This window comes from Manis pentadactyla, chromosome X (assembly GCF_030020395.1).
Source record: "Manis pentadactyla isolate mManPen7 chromosome X, mManPen7.hap1, whole genome shotgun sequence".
In the NCBI taxonomy this organism is placed as follows: Eukaryota; Metazoa; Chordata; class Mammalia; order Pholidota; family Manidae; genus Manis; species Manis pentadactyla.
Window position 1 is genome coordinate 142,260,515 of NC_080038.1, and position 16,703 is coordinate 142,277,217.

Below are 16,703 nucleotides of genomic sequence, written 5' to 3' on the forward strand. Positions count from 1 at the left end.
TATTCATATTCCCAATATCACAAAACAAGGCATATTACTGAGTAGCACAAAGATTCCAAACAAGTTAATTTTAAAGATTTTATAATTGGCCACCCTCAATTTCAAACACCTTAGGCAACAAATATGTACCATATGAAGCAGTGCAGTGTACTACTTGAAGAATAACAAGTCAAAAATCTTAGACTAAGAAAAAATAAAAATTCAGACAGGTGATTGATTATTAAAGGCCAAGTGGAAGAAAGTCTGTATCTGTGATTAAACTTTGTATTATAACAAGTCTGTCGAGAACTAGATGGGGGTGTACCACCATATAATATCCTTTGACCAACTAATTACATTTTTGAAAAAATACTCCCAAATTAAAACAAATAAGCTATAGATATGTATGACAACATTACAGTGAAAAGCTAACAACACCCTAAATTCCCAACCAGCTGAAAAGCAATATTGTGGTAGACCCAGTCCAATACATATTATGTAACTGTAAGAAATTATTTTTAGGATGTCCGTTGGAATATGGAATAGTGCTGAAGAGTGAAAAGGCCAGAATTAAAAACTACTGTTTATTATCTTTGGCAGAAACAGAAGAAAATTTAATAAGAATTTAACAGCAGTGTTTTTCCTAGTGAGCAAGATTCTCAGGTGCTTTTTTTCTCCTCTTTTCCCGATACTGTTATAATATATTTATGATGGGAAGGCAACTATTTAAAAACTCCATACAAAAGGTGTTATTCCTAAAATAAGTTCCAAAACAAGAAACATAATAAATTCAGATTAACATCTTACATAATTTAAAGTCAACTTTACATACACATGAAATGAAAATAAGACAAAGGACTGCATATTTTCTACTTGTGTGTGAATAAGAACTTCCACTGAGACATCACTTGGAATCAAAAAGTGCTAGAATTGACTAACATTAATGCAAACTGTAAAGTCTAAAGGAAAAATAAATCTCTTGGGAGACATTTGCAGACCGATAACATGCAAAAACATTCCCTCAAATATATTATTTTCTAAAGTAGAATCCTCACTGTTCTGTTAGGTCAATTTTCCAGTCAGAAACCCAGAAACCTGCTCCAGGGCCCCTTCTGAAGTATAACGTACCTCTCTAAATGACATTAAGGAAAAAGGTCTGATGATTTGTACATCTGAACACCAACTGGTAATACCATCTGAATCAGCCTGACATACTTATCTTGAAAGCCCCCTTATATGAAACCAGTGTTCAGGATTCTAAATCTCACCCAGAACCAAATTACATTTTTCAATTTACAGTATGTTTCTCAGACACATTCAACTATATTTGTACAAGCTTGCCTTCACCCACAATAAGTTCTGAACCATTTATGTTTAAATCAAGTTAATTATGACATACATTTTAGTTTTCAATTATCAAATTACCTCAGACTATTTTATTCTATTTGAGGCTTAGAGTGCCTCCTCTTCGTTCCCCATAAACTAGTAAGAATCAGATGGAGATAAGCACGGCACACGGAAACAAACTGTAATTAAAAACTTGGCCACCACTGTGATTTTCAACTTCGATCAAATTTGTAACATTTAAATTCTAGGTTTGCAAACTTTAAATTTACTACCTTCTCAAATACAGGAACATGAGAATACATAGAAGATTTGATCATTTCTGCTTCCCGGTCTGCATCTCCCATTGTGGCTTCCAGTTCTATTTTTATAAAAAAAAAATAGACGCACAAATCAATTAGATCAGACTCATACCTTTAGAAGCATAAACTATCATCATTTCACATACACCTCTTGAAACTACTCAGCTACGTGCTGATCTTGCCCAAAAGTTTTTGTAAAAACAGGCAAGTTTTGTTTCTCACCTAGAGGCAGCGTTTATATCCATCCTTTTTAATCTTTAAAAATTAGCTGAACCACTTAGCTAATCACTCTAGCAATCACTTTGTCCGTCCTGACGCTGAGGCTTTTCCCCGAAATCTGTTCATGTAATTCCTATGCCCCATCCAAACGTCCCCAAACGGCTTATTGGATAGTAAGGGGAGAAGTCCTTCAGGGACTGTTTGAGGTTTCTCCTTTCGCGCCCCTCCTTCAAAGGTAAAAATGTTTGGTTTGAGGTTTTGTATCGTTTCTTGGGAGCACAAGAAGCTGGGGACTGCGGCCTTTAAGTCTGGCGAGTAAAGGCGACGGGTTAGGTGGCCCAAAGTCTTCCAATAAAGGGCGGTCTCACCAAGGCGCGTTTACACCAATGGTACTACAGCCTTCCCTGTTCAGAGAAAAGGGCGCGCGGGGGCCGGGCGAAAAGGCGCCTTCCCCTCCTCCTCAGGCCTTGAGCCCAGATCTGGGTCGCCCAGCGGGCTTCAGGACCTTCGGCCGGGAGGCGGAAAGGCCCCAAAGCACGGCTTCAAAACCCAGGCGGCTCCTCGCGCTCTTCACTGACCCAAAATTCCAGCTTCTGGGAAGCCCACACAGTTGGGTTGAGGCCCGTCTCCCAGATAAAGCAGACGGCTTACTCACCTCTCCGCGGCTTGTTCTCCGGCGGTTCTCAATGGCGCCAACGCCGCTTCAACGGCTGCACGTGCAGGGCGACGCAGACTGCGTCAGGAGCTCAGCTCCGACAACAAATGGCACGGGCGACGAGCGCCATCAGCCAATCAGCGCTCAGAAGACCAGCATCGTCCCGCCCCTGTCTCCAGCACTCATTCCCTCGTCGCTGGGTAGGTCATTTATCAGAGCTTGACTTTGTGCTGTGTGTTTTGTATACCTTGGAGTGCAACCCAACCTGAGTGACCAAGGGTCATTTCTGGACTTAGTACACTCGTTAACCAGATAGTCTTGTTCTGCCCCATAAAGTAGTAGAGGAAATTCCTCTCAGTATTTTACCATCCCTCCAAAAAGCATAACAGACTGATTTAAATATGTAGATTTCATTTTCATTTTATTTCCATCATTGCCATTCTCTGAATATTTGAAGAAATTCTTGAATATTTCATTGAGGAATATAAATTCCAATATAGTCTGACACCCAGGCATAGAGGATGAGGCACTTTATGGGTTCAGCTTTCTTCATACTTTTTATTTATTTCTAGAACCACCATTACTGGTTCTGTCTCTTCCACCAAGAATATGTGAGGATTTATCTACCTAGCACTAAATCTTGTCAGACTATTTTCAAAGTGAATTATTTTTTAAAGCTCATACTTAACAAAGATCAAACCAGAATATATTTTAACATAACTGCCATTTTTTGTAAGGTATCATTGATGCACACGCTTCTAAAGGTTTCACAAGAAAAGCAGTGTGATTACTACATTCACCCATATTATCGAGTTCCCCCCATACCCCATTGCAGTCACTGTCAATCAGTGTAGTAATGATGCTGGGGTTCTTGTTCACAGAGTCGAAGAATGAACTTCACAAACACTCAAGATAGGAAAGCAAGGCAGAGATTTTTATTTAGAGAGAAACCAAGAGGACAGAGCTCCTGGCTCAGGCCAGGAGGGGACAGGAGAGTCCCGGGGTGGTGCGTCATCTACGGGGTTTTATAAGCAGTTGAGAGACAAAGGGCTAGGAATATACACCTGCTAAGTGACCCCAAAATGCTTATCTTTGAAGAGACATTAAGTTTCTAATTAGTCTTCCTGGTTATCTACAAGAATTTTACTGCTCTGATTTCCAGGATACTAGCTTCCTGGTCTGGGAGTGTATCACTCAAGACTGCCTGCTTGCTCCCGAGGTGGGCTGAGTTATTGTCTGTTTGTTAAGAAACTTACTTTTTAACTACTTGGGTTTTAAGATTTCTTTCAAGATGGAATCCTTCCTGTTTTTACCACATTATTTTGGGCTTGCTTGCTACATTGCCCAGGTTGCAAGTCATTTGTTTAGGGCTGGAGGATGAAAGGCAGCACCTGGGTAAAGTCAGAAAAACTCACGCCCCCAGAAGGCTAAAGCAAATCCCACAATGGATTATCTTGCTTTGTTTTTTCTAGAGGCCCTCACCCTACTCTGTCTAAGCCCATGGTCCCTGTGTCAGTAACATGCCACAGAGTCACTACCTGTCTTCTCTGTGCTACACTGTCATCCCCATGACCCCCTCCCATACCATGTGAACTAATCATAATACCCCTCATTCCCCTTCTCCCTCCCTCCCCACCCACCCTTCCCCACCCCTCCCCTTTGGTAATGGCTAGTCCCTTCTTGGAGTCTCTGAGTCAGCTGCTATTTTGTTCCTTCAATTTTGCTTCATTACTATACTCCACAAATGAGGGAAATCATTTGGTATTTGCCTTTCTCTGCCTTACTTCTTTCACTGAGCATAATATCCTCTAGCTCCATCGTAAAATCGTTTCTTTCTCATGGCTGAGTAGTATTCCACTGGGTGTATGTACCACCTCTTCTTTATCCATTCATCTACTGATGGACAATTAGGTTGCTTCCATATATTGGCTACTCTAAATAGTGCTGCAGTAAACACAGGGGTGCACAAGTCTTTGAATCTCAGATCTTGCTTTCTTAGGGTAAATTCCTAGGAGTGGAATTCCCGGGTCAAATGGTATTTCTAATTTTAGTTTTCTGAGGAACCTCCATACTGCTTTCCACAATGGTTGAACTAATTTACATTCCCACCAGCAGTGTAGGAGGGTTCCCCTTTCTCTGCATCCTTGCCAGCATTTCTTGTTTAGAGTCTTTTCTATGTTGCCCATACTAACTGGTGTGAGGTGGTATCTCATTGTGGTTCAAATTTGCATTTCCCTGATAATTAGTGATGTGGAGCATCTTTTCATGTGCTTTTTGGCCATTTGAATTTCTTCTTTGGAGAATTGTCTGTTCATATCGTCTGCTCATTTTAAAATCAGGTTATTTGCTTCTTGGGTGTGGAGGTGTTTGAGTTCTTTATATATTTTGGATGAACATAACTGTCATTTTAAATAATCTCTATTCTTAATCCAAATTTTCACATCATACCCCTGAAGCGGCCGGTATCTTAAATCACTGTATATGTGTGGGAGAGGGCCACCAATACTCTTTCTGCTACTCTGAATTTGTATACAGAGTCCTCTGAGGCATTTTAACTCACTTTGAATTGAATGTTCTTTCAAAGCTTTTTATGTCATGGGAAAATATTAAGTGAAAAGGGCAAAATGAAATTGTGTAGATGGAATAATAATTAATGAGATTTTTTTAGGTATGGAAAACAGTTATTTTCTAAAATGAACATTTTTTTAAACACTTGGCAAACATTCTCTGCTATTCACTCTTAAAGAGAACAGATTTCTGTTGCTTCTAGGTATTACAATGAAATGGTTTTTTATGAAACAATTTATGTGATTTCTGAGAGCTATCCCTGGTTAAGAAAAAGTGAATTCTGATGAGAACTGAATTTCAATATCGAGGAAAGGATAAATAAGCAGTGGGTGATAGTAATGTAATTGAAAATTTGAAGTCAAATCGTGTAAAAAGGGAGTTTCTTGTTCCTTGACAAGTCAGTAAACACTTGCTCCTTGATGTGTGTGTCAAGGAAGTGAAGCTCATTCAGGTATCACCTGCTTTCGAAAGCTCGCATCACACTACTTCACTACTTCATTTTTTGCCAAAGAGCTACATTAGTACCTGTTTTCACCAACTGGAAGAAATCCAAAGAGAATTTTTGCTTTTTTAAACAAAGGGAGAAAGCAAAAGTAGCATTCAGCATTTCTTTGGCCATGGGGCCACCGTAAGGGCACTGCACACGCTGAGTAGCAAGAACAGCACCCCAAGCTCCTTCCCTAGGAACTACACTCAGCACCTCAGCATCAAGCCTCCATAGTTTTGAACTGTGTCCCTGATCATCTGTGCTTTAGCCAGATTTATTTTATGCATCCGTTACCAAGACGTGTCTGAAGGCACTGGAAAAGCCTAAGAAAGGTTATTTTGGGGGTCTGGGAGTGTTAAGTTTTTCCATGTAAATTAATGGCAGTTGCTTCTTTGCTTTATTCCATTTGGGCTTATGAAGCTTTCATAGGAACACCAGTTTTGATGGGGGAAAACCTGTATATTCTGTGTTCTGGTTCCCTCAAGACAGATCTTAAATTAGTGGTGGTAATAAACTGCAACTTAGGGAAAAGGGAAGACCTCATTCAAGTTGTTAAATAGGCTTTAAATGAACATATACTGTATGCTAGATACTATGCTCAGTGCTGCAGGTAGAGTTAGCCAATCTCTCAAGGAAAAGTCTAGTGGAAACAATGGCAGTGGCTGATGGAATATAAAACCTTAAGACTCCTGTCTCAAAAGATTCATTGGAAAGCTTATACACTTTCTCCAAATTCTCTAAGTCCCAGAGTATAAAGTAGGACAAGAGTTTCCTCAAAGATATCTCACAGTTTGGAAGCAAAGTTTGCAGCTAAGACCCTTCATACTTAGAAAGAGGCACTAAATTCTCCAAGGTAATGCAGGTAAACAGAACTAATATTTTAGACTTTATGTTTCCAGCAGTATTTCCACATTATTCAAATAATAACTTGTTTATTGATGTAGACTGTGCCTAGTACCATGTTAAAGCTGTTAAAACATTTCTTTTAGTCTACCAGTAGGTAAAAAATGGATCACTCCAAAGGGGAAGAGTAGATATTCATTTTAAGGTACTATAAATATTTGAAAAGCTCCTACTGTGCACATAACCAGACAAGTAATTTTTAACAATTAAATATTGCAAGTTGGAGGGGTGGTTATAATGTCTCCAAGACACCATAGTGCTACTAACACACTTAAGGAAGTAAGTGACTAGAAAGGGTTTTCACCACAAGCAGGGTTCAGGGAGAAAAATCTGTATTTTTTCAGTAATGGCTAAGTCTATACATACCAAAGTGTGGTACACATACCACTGAATTTAGGCAACTTGTGGACATTTTCCATTTTGATAAGTTATGTTAGTGTTTATATTCTATATTGATTTTAATGTATATTAGAAAACTATGGCACATCAAATGTATGATTTCAGAAATATAGTTGTCTAAGATGAGGATAAAGTAAGTTTTCTAAAGTTTTTTAAAAAGTATAGTCAAAGAAAAATTAAGTATTAATGGTATGCAGGAATGACAAGAATCACGAAGGAAGTATTCAAATGACTGAAGTGTGGGAAACATTGGTGCAAAAGGAAAAGACTCTGGGTGTGGAGACTGGTCACTAGAAAGCTGTTCTTAATTGTACGGTAAAGACACTTCTTTAGTACTTGTTCTGATTCCATGCTCACGTAGCAACTTTCTGATCAGTAATTCAACTCCCCCAAGTATTTGGATACTAAGAAAGGAGGTGCAGTGGATAAGACATACAAGCCTTACTTGCTCCCCGTTATGAATTAATACGTTGAGATTCTGGTTTAGAAATCAGCCTTCTGATTTCTTTGAGTTTAAGTAGTGCTCCTGAGAGATCCTTGTTATAATCAACCAGAACTCCTAGATGACGTAATACATCCAGCGGCCCCTGAGCACTCTAACAAGTACCTTTAATGTCAGCGTAAAGTGGGTGAAGGAGCAAAAGTCAGATACCGTGCCAGGGTACTTTGGACAATTCTTCCTAAAATTAAGGGGTCTTCTTGGCCCTTTGTTGCAAAAGAATATTTTATCAGTGAATTACGGAATGTGGTAAATAATCACTAGGAAAGCATAGTATAATTCTAGCTATACCTAACAAAGAAAACTGACTCTTCTGTGTCCCAAATGGCAAAGGAAAACTGATTTTCTGAGTGTCATCACTGTCAGTCATCCTGGTTATAAAAGAGGGAAGCATTTCACCTCAAGAGGAGAAGTAAGGAGCAGGTCCTGCCAATGAACCTCGACCAGGGACGAATTTTATTTCGTCTACCCCTCCTAAGACTGAAGAGTAAGAGCTTTCAAACAGTTAGAGAGGAAGCTTTCAAATAGTTAGCAATTGGCTGACAAGTCAGCATTTGTAATTTCTGGCTGTCCATTTATTAACCATGTGACCCTGGGCAAGTTATTTACTCTCTCTCTGTGTAAAATGGGAATAAACAGGGCTACCAGATAGAGTGCTGAAGATTGGGTCTTACCCAAAGGCACAAAGCCAAAAGGCAAGAAGGAGCTAAACTCAGCCTGCACTCCACTTACCAAGTATACTCCTAAATTTGAATTAGAAATATCACTATGAACTCATGATAAATTATCTCCAAAAAAAAAAAAAGGATTTCCTAGCTCTGTCCATTACAAAAGCCTATAAACAATGACCAACCCATTAGCAATGGGCATGCTGGCACAGACTGTGGTCTCTAAATCCCATTTCCTATTACAAGAAACCAGCATCTTTGGGAAGAAAACATACCAGGTCTGGGGCAGGAAATATGTAAGATGAGCCTAAAACATCAGTCCATAGCAAAAAGCAAGGAAGCTTTCAGAAACTACCAGAGCACCAAGGAGCCAGCTGAAATGGGCGCCCACTGGACAACTCTGGGACAGTTTGGGCATCAGAATAAACGATGCTAGTAACAGACTACAACTCGTTTACTAAAATAAGAATTCACGCATATATACTGAAAAGAAAAAAGAAAATCAGACAAAGCTTCTTCCTGCGGCAGAACGCTAATTACGTAATGCCAATTCATATAGAAAAACCAAATGAAACTTTTATCACGGTTTTGTAACCATCAAACAGTAACATTTGATTCTGGCTTACTAAAGCTAGTAGCTCAAACTTTGATGAAAGAAAAGACATTAAGGAGATCTTAAAGTATCATCTCCTCACATATTATTTATCAATTAGAAGGAAAAAGTAGTAACTGCAGAGTGGAGAAACCTGGCAGATACTATCGTAACCAAGGGATCAGTGTTGAAGTCAGTATTCTCGTTATCTATTGTTGCCTAACTTCTACAAAAGGGAATGGCTTAAAACAATTTATTACTATGTTTGATGGTTCTGCAGATTGAGTGGGCTCAGCTGAGATCGCCCACACAGTTACAGTCAGATGTTGTGTGGGACTTATTTTCATCTGAAGGTTCAGTATCAGTTTGGTTAAATATCCAACATGGCTTCATACTCAGTTTCCTGGGGGCTGGAATGGCCGGAACGGTTGGGTGGTAGCCAGGCATCTCTCACCAAGCCGCTAACCTGAGCTTCCTTACAGGTTGCAGGTCTCAGTCAGACTTCTTGTGGCGGCTGCCTACGCCTAGAGGGAGCATTTCAAAGGAACAAACATTCTGAAGACAGCATTCCAAGAAACCAAGTCAGAAGCTGCAAGGCTTCTTTAAGCCTAGCAGAAGAAACACGGTCACATATGCCTCATTCTATCAGTTACCAAAAAATCACAAAGCCAATGGACACTCAATGAGAGGAATATGTGAAGCCATGAAACTTGGTGATACGGTTCACTGAGGAGCTTAGAGACTCATCATCAGTGATGACAAATATGTGCCAGTGATATGTGATCTATAATAGGAAACAGATATTTGGTTTGTGACCCCTGTTCCTGGCACACAGCTCCTAAATCCCTTGGAATTTTCAAAGTAAAGAGAACAATAAAGGTGTCTTTTGTTGCTTAACCAGGTGACTTTGTACCGCAGCTAAGGATGGGAGCTGGTTGCCAGTGGAATCAAACATGTAATTGAGAGGGTTGGAACTTCCAGTCCCAAACCACTACCCCCATCTCTGTGGGAAGGGAGGGGCTGTAGGTTGAGTGCAACCAACAGAGGCCAATGATTTAATCAATCATGCCTACGAAATGAAGCCTTAAAACCCCCAAAGATGGAGTTGAGAAAGCGTCCAGGTCAGTGAACATGTGGCGATTTGGGGAGAGTGGCATGCTCTGAGCGCACAGAAGCTGTACACCCTCGGCCACAGTTTCCCCTATGCGTCTCTGCCATCCGTTGTCCCTGAGTTATATCCGTTTATAATAAACCAATCCTCTAGTAAGACAATCACTCTACAGGGACTGGGGGGCGTCCTTACCCCACTGCTAACACAGGGCCTGCAAGTGAGCACAGGACCAGGGAGTGCCTGGGAATCATTTGTCAGGGAGCAGGGGTCTTAACTGCCAGCCTTACATGCCTCCCAGGTTCTTGAACACAGCAAGCACATTCGGGTGCCTGCATGTATTTTAGTTCTGTCAAGTGACAGATGAGAAGGAATCTGGAGCAAGAATTAACCAACTGTACTTTTATTTCTCCATTTCGGGACACCGTCCATTTTACTGCTAATTTCCATCACTTTTGGGAGGGAGTGGCGAGGCCGATGCCATGTGACCTAGCTCTGGTCACAAACTCAGATGGAAGGTGTCCCCATGTGTCTACAAAACAGCAACGCACTGAACTGGTAAACTGTCCAAACATACATGGGATACATGTCATACAGAAACAGACGATGAAGCTAACCGCCCTTTCTATGAAAAGGAACAACAGGGGGAATCACACCAGAGGTAACAGAGACCCACTTCCATGGGGTCGGGGAGAACAGGAGCCCAGAGGCTCCAGCCCACGTGGCACAGAACCTGCGCTCCTTAGAGTGCTGGCTGCTCTCTCTCCTAGGCCAGAGGGAGAAGGGGCCTGACTGCATGCCCAGCAGAAGCGCCTGCCTGACGGGGGCTTGGCCTGGGCCTGGCCCCCCTCTGCTCAGGGACCCTGTTCCTCATTGGTCCTAGCCTCCTCAGATGGGCACAGGAAAGGGCCTATAGGTGTGCTAAGGAGCCTGAGCAAAAACTGCTGGACCTGCACCCTGCTGGCCTCTGCGTGGGCCCTGGGGCCCCAGAGCAGATGGAAGCGAGCAGGATTGCTGTCGGGAACCTGCTGGTACTCCAGGTACTGCTCCTGCACCCAGACCCTGGTGATGAGCTCCCTGGGCTCCCCGAAGATGCAGTGCTCCCTCCCGGAGTACACCCCCCTGGCACTAAGTATTTCCCACATATACTTCTCTGGGATCCGGCCCCCCCACAGGAAAATCTTGCCCAGGAGCAGCGCCAGGAGGCCGGTCTTGGGGAGGTGGTGCTCTTCGGTCACCCCATCCCAGGTGAGGCCCAGGGTGGGGACCAGGACATAGGAGTGGCTGCTGGGATCTACTTCCTTTACATCAATGCCGTAGGTCAGCTCCAAGGACAAGGAGGCACGGCTGAGGATGTCAGGGAAGTGGTCCTGGTGATCCTGGGCGACCAGCTCCAGCATCTCTGCCTTCGTGGTCGGCTCCTTGGCGCGGTACTTGTGGAGCAGGAAGGTCACCAGTTGGATCTCCTTCCTGCGCAGCGCATCTTGGAGAGAGGCCCTGGCATCCCCTGCGGCCTCGTCCCCATGGCTGCTGGAGCTATGGGCGTGGGGCTCACTTCCCAGGGTGGCTGGCCCATCCTGAGGCGAGGGCTGGGCCCCCTCCAGGCCCTGGGCTTCGCTCGCCTCCTGCTGGGCCTCCTCCAACAGGCACTGCACACTCCTCGCGCCCAGAGGCATGCTGACGCTGCTCAGGGGAATGGCAACCTGCAGGGGTGACGGGGGGAAGTGGGCATCAGGGACCCTGGGGCTCTGCTTTGGGGGTGGGCTCCTGCCTCCCAGGGGTCTCCCCTGCTGGGCGGGCAGTCTGTCCATGCACAACCCGAAGGATGAAATGATGGGGCCCTGGTGGTGTGCCAGCCGAGTCCGAGGATCAGGGACTGGAGGCTGAGGCGACCCGTCCCGTATGCAAGAGCCCTGGTGACACATACAGGTCGGGCTCCCCACCTTGTCTCCTGGCTCAGCCTGGTCCTCCATGGCTCTGCGACCTCAGGACAGGTGCCGCAGGACTTCAGCTGCCGTTTCCTGATGTCCCTGCCAGAGGACACGAGCAGGCATTTCAGAGTGAGGTCCGCCAGCCCAGCCCTGGGCGCCCCGTGCTGACAGGAGGGGTGGGCCTGCCTCTGTGAGGTCTCTGCCTGGCCAGGGAAGGTTGCTCCCTCCTGGCTCCCTCAGGGTCCGCACCTCCCACGGATGCTGGCCTGAGACAAAGCTCTTGGAACAGGGCACACACGCCCAGAAAGGACCAGAAGGAAGTGTGGGGACCACGCGTACCCAGGCCCGGCCCAGGCTGGCGATGCTCCTGGCATGGAGAAGCCTGTTGGGGCCTGGGGTGCTGTCTCAGCTGGCCTGGGTCCAGGCGTCACTTACAGGCCCTCCCCTCCCTGAGAACACCGACCCAAACATGAGGTGGGGCTCAGCCTGACAGGCACTGCCGGGAATTCCCAGGCCTCACAGCAGGGCCGGCCCTCTCTAGGTTCTGGGCATCGGGGTACACTCCCTGCTCCCTCAGGGTCCTCACCGTGATATTGGCAGGACCCCGGACTCCTGCCTCTGTGGCCCTGCTGCCCCTCTTTAGAACTCCTGACCCGGGGCACTCAGACCAAGGTCCTCACCTCCCTGAGAACTCAGAGACATGTGTCATGAGGCCCCACATGCACACTCCGTGAACCCCAGCAGGATCCCAAAGGCTGCCATTAGGGCCGGCCCCTGTCCTGGTGGGGGGGCTGTCGGCCTCCCGTAGGTCATCCCTTCACCCGTGCCGGGGCCTGCGCTTCCTCCCAGCCCCCACCGGGCATAGTGGGCATCTGCTTAGACTCAGACCTCACGACCCGGGGGACTCTCCCCCTTCCCGCCCATGCGACGAAGGAGCGTGTGACTTAGGCCTTCCGCTCACTATTCATTCCAGGGCTGAGGAAAGAGGACAGCTGGACTCTCCGGAGTCCTTTCCTTTCTGAGTTGGGGATGGGGGTATGGCCGGTCCTCAGGGATGTCCTCACACTGACACGCGGCACAGCCTGGGACTCCTCCCTCTGCTGACATGACGGATCCCAGACCACCAGGGTACTCACCGTCCCCGCCCATGCGGCGGAAGGGGGAGCCTGCCTCAGACAGCCAGCCCTGCCCGGTCTCTGCACAGTCCCTCCTCCTTTCCGGGGAGCCAACCTTCATGCCCTCCATCCTGCCGAGGCTACTCTTCCTGAGTCCCGGCAGATGCCGGGACTCCTCTCTGGCGGGACCTGGCTCAGCTCCCTCTGCCCCCTCACGTCGCCCCTCAGAACAGGGCCCACCTCCCTCAGAGGCAGAGACAGAGGTGCCAGCGCACCCCTTTAGGCCACCCCTGTCCCGGGTCTTCAGGGATCATGCCGGCAGGGCCGATTTCACGGTCCAACCCCTCTGGCTGGAGTGGGAGTCCCCTCAGCGTCTTCAAGGGTTTCCTATTTACCCCTGGCAGGGCCTGCAAAGATCCCTTCTGCTAACGTGAGGACGCATCCTGCAGGCCAAGGCCACCTTCCTGTGACACCCGTCAGGAGCAAGTGTGGACGCCATCACTCCTCCTGACACCTGGCCTGGCCTCCCAGGATGGACCTCAGGGGCAGATACGCTTGGGGTCCCCCGTTTCCTAGACAGGGTCCTTTCAGTCCTCACCCACGTTCCTGGGCACCCCTCTGTCCACCTGAAGCCACACTCCTCACACCACGGCCCTCACCTCTGTAAAGTCCCCGCGGCAGGGGACAGGGAACACCTCATGTGCCTATAGTGCTCTGGGGCCTTCCAACACCATGCCCAGGGGCCCTGCCGTCCTACGTGTTTGGGGTCTATGGTCCTTAGGTGTCCCTCAGGGTCCTCACCTTGCCTCTCATTTGGACCCGGTCCTCCCCTCTGCCGACCCCAGGACCTTCTCCTTATGCAAGTCCCCAGTCCCGTGATACCCGGATGAGGAAGTCAGGGCCACCTGCATAGGTTCTGAGCACCCTGGAGCTTCCCAGGCAGGCTCTTTTCGGGGGCTCAGGATCCCTCAGTCCTGCCGCGGCCTCCTCATCATGACTTCCCAGCAGGGCCTGGGCCCTCCTGTCCGATGACCCGAGGGCCTGCTCCTTAAAGCCAGTCCCAGTCCCTCTGAGGCCCGGAGGAGGAAGTCGGGGCACACCGCGTGTAATCACTCCGCCCCATGGCCTCCCATGGCTGACAGGCAGGGGCGGCTCCTCTGGGGCCCCTTCCCCTCCTCCCTCAGGGTCCTCACCACAACACGGGCACGGCCTGTGATCCTGTGAATGTTGATGGGGGCCCGTCCCCTCAGACCAAGGCCCTGCCTGTCCTGAGACACTCCTGGGTGACGTTTGCGGCCGTCCCAACAGGTCACTAGGCCCAGGAGTTCCCAGGGCGATGGAAGGCAGGGCCTGAGGTGGGCTCCAGGGGCGCCCTCGGCCCTCCCTCCTGGCCTCCCGTTGACCCCCGGTGGGTCTGTGCCCCCGCCCTCAGCCCACCTGGGTTCCCTCCTCAGACCAAGGCCTTCACGCTCACTATTCAAAATGGCGGGCGGCGGCATGGGTGTGGCATGTGGGAGGCGGAACCCAGCCTGAGGACCCTCCCGGGGCCTCCTTGGGCGACAGCATGGGCCCCCTGAGTTCTTGGGCGGGGGCCCTCAAGCCTCCCGTGCGGTTCTACCTGGAGTCCTTGTGCGTGACCTGAATCCGGCATCAGACACCGAGGCCGTCCCGTCCCTCAGGCCTCCCAGTCGGAAGACTAATGACATCACATCCGGAAGCTGGGTCGGAGCGCCCCCTGGAGGCTGCCGGGAGGAACGCACAAGGATTCCGGGGCGGGGTGGGGGATCCTCGCTCCTCCCTCTGGGCATCCCTTAAACCCCACCTTCTCCCACCTGCTGCAGCTCACGAGGCCCAGGGCTCTGCCTCCCCAGGTCCCTAGTGGATGTGGTGTGGTGGGGGGATACAGAGATGTGGGGCAGTGGGGGGAGAAAGGGGGGATGTGGCAGGTCGGATATTGGGTGTATGGGGGGATGTGTGGGGGTGGGTGTCGGGATTTGGGGGAGTGGGGGTTTAGGGGAGCTGGGGGGCAGGGTGAAGAATATCAGGGCAAGCTGCATAGGTTCTTAGCACCCTGGAGCTCCCAAACTGCACTTGGATGAAGGTTTGTGAGAACAGGGTGTTGGGAAGTCAGTGGATGGGGGAGTTGGGGGCCAGTGCGGGGGCACAGTGGTGAGAGGTGTGGGTAAGTGGCGGTCCAGAGATGTAGTAGTGAGGTGGTGTGGGGGTGGGGTGGTGACAGTTGGGGGAGTGGGGGAGGGGTGCAGGAAGATAGGGGTTGCGAAGTTGGGGGGCAGCAGGTGCGGTGGTGTGCAGCAGGGGGAGAGTTTTAGGGAATGGGGATTTCGGTGGATGCGGGGAGGTGGGGGTGGACGGAGGGGGAGAAGAGGCAGTGGAGAGGGGTAGTAGTGAGGTGGAGTGATGGGGTGTGGGGAGGTGCAGCAGTGGAGGGAAAGGTGGGGGTATATATGGGGTGGGATGTTGGTCCGTGGGGAGAGTTGTGGGGGGGTGTCGGCAAGTGCGTGGGTTGGAGAGAGCTGCGGGTAGGGGTGAGGTTGGATGGAAGGGGCCGTGGGAGGTGTAGTAGTGGGGGTGGAGTGAGGAGAGGTGGGGCAAGGGGGAGGATGTGGGAATGGAGGCGGTGTGAATTTGAGGGAGCAGGAGGTGGGGTGGTGGGGGACAGGGGGAGAGCTGTGTGGGGTGGGAAGTTAAGTGGAAGGGGGTATTTGGGGTCTGGTGGCAGGGCGTGCTGGTGGGAGGTGGGGCGGAAGGGACAGTGCAGAGGGTTAGTAGTGAGGTGGGGTGAGTTGCCTCGGTGCCCAGCATGACGACTGCATCCAGAGGACCATCCTGGACTGTCAGGGCTGCCGGCACGTCGGAGCAGCTTCCATGAACACCGGCGTCCAGTGGCTCCAGGAATCGGCAGCTGAAGTCCTGAGGCACCTGTCCTGAGGTCACAGAGCCACGGAGGACCAGGCTGAGCCAGGAGACAAGATGTGACGCCCGACCTAGATGTGTCCCCAGGGCTCTCGCATACGGGACCGGTCCCCTCAGCCTCCATTCCCAGACCCTCGGGCTCGGCTGGCACACCACCAGGGCCCCATCATTTCATCCTTCGGGTTCTGCATGGACAGACTGCCCGCCCAGCAGGGGAGACCCTTGGGAGGCAGGAGCCAACCCCCAAATCAGAGCCCCAGGGACCCCGATGCCCACTTCCCCCACCACCCCTGCAGGCTGTCATTCCCCTGAGCAGTGTCAGTATGCCTCTGGGCGCCAGGGGAGTGCAGTGCCCCATTGGAGGAGGCCCAGGAGGAGGCGAGCGAAGCCCAGGGCCTGGAGGGGGCCCAGCCCTCACCTCAGGATGGACCAGCCACCCTGGGAAGTGAGCCCCACACCCATAGCTCCAGCAGCCATGGGGACAAGGCCGCAGGGGATGCCAGGGCTCTCTCCAAGATGCGCTGCACAGGAAGAGTCTGCAGCTGGTGGCCTTCCTGCTCCTCAAGTACCGAGCCAAGGAGCTGACCACGAAGGCAGAGATGCTGGAGCTGGTCGCCCAGGATCAACAGGACCCCTTCCCTGTGACCTTCAGCCAAGCCTCCAAGGATTTGCAGCTGGTCTTTGGCATGGATGTGAAGGAAGTGGACCCCAGTGGCCACTCCTATGTCCTGGTCCCCACCCTGGGCCTCACCTGGGATGGGGTGAACGAAGAGCAGCGCCTGCCCAAGACCGGCCTCCTGGCGCTGCTCCTGGGCATGATCCTCCTGTGGGGAGGCTGGGTCCCTGAGGAGGAAGTGTGGCAGTTGATAAGTGCTGGGAAGGTGTACCCCGGGAGGGAGCACTTCATCTATGGGGACCCCAGGGAGCTCATAACTGGGGTCTAGGTGCAGGAGCAGTACTTGGAGTATCAGCAGGTGCCCGACAGCGATCCCGCTCGCTG

The 16,703-nt window shown here is 49.4% G+C and overlaps 2 protein-coding genes across 2 annotated transcripts in view; both read right to left on the bottom strand.

Moving 5' to 3' along the window:
- The window catches only part of LOC130681894 (probable ATP-dependent RNA helicase DDX4), a 78,802-nt gene extending 76,145 nt beyond the window's left edge, over positions 1-2,657 (bottom strand). The window contains 2 exon segments of the mRNA XM_057495664.1: positions 1,599-1,684; positions 2,500-2,657. Coding sequence (XP_057351647.1) covers positions 1,599-1,670 — 72 coding nt within the window. The 5' untranslated portion in view covers positions 1,671-1,684; positions 2,500-2,657.
- Positions 2,658-10,110: 7,453 nt separating this feature from the next.
- On the bottom strand, positions 10,111-14,529 carry LOC130681902 (melanoma-associated antigen 11-like). Its single transcript, XM_057495701.1, has 3 exons — positions 14,388-14,529; positions 11,667-11,753; positions 10,111-11,426 (listed from the first exon to the last, which is right to left on the bottom strand). Exons 2-3 carry the CDS (start codon positions 11,694-11,696, stop codon positions 10,578-10,580), a joined length of 879 nt encoding a protein of 292 aa, XP_057351684.1. The 5' UTR covers positions 11,697-11,753; positions 14,388-14,529; the 3' UTR covers positions 10,111-10,577.
- Positions 14,530-16,703: the final 2,174 nt, after the last annotated feature.

Excerpts from the sequence above, each read along its gene's own strand:
- LOC130681902 (XM_057495701.1), bottom strand. The coding sequence starts at position 11,696 with ATGGAGGACCAGGCTGAGCCAGGAGACAAG. Across the intron at positions 11,427-11,666 it reads AGGCTGAGCCAGGAGACAAG|GTTGCCATTCCCCTGAGCAG; the intron begins GTGGGGAGCCCG and ends TCACCCCTGCAG.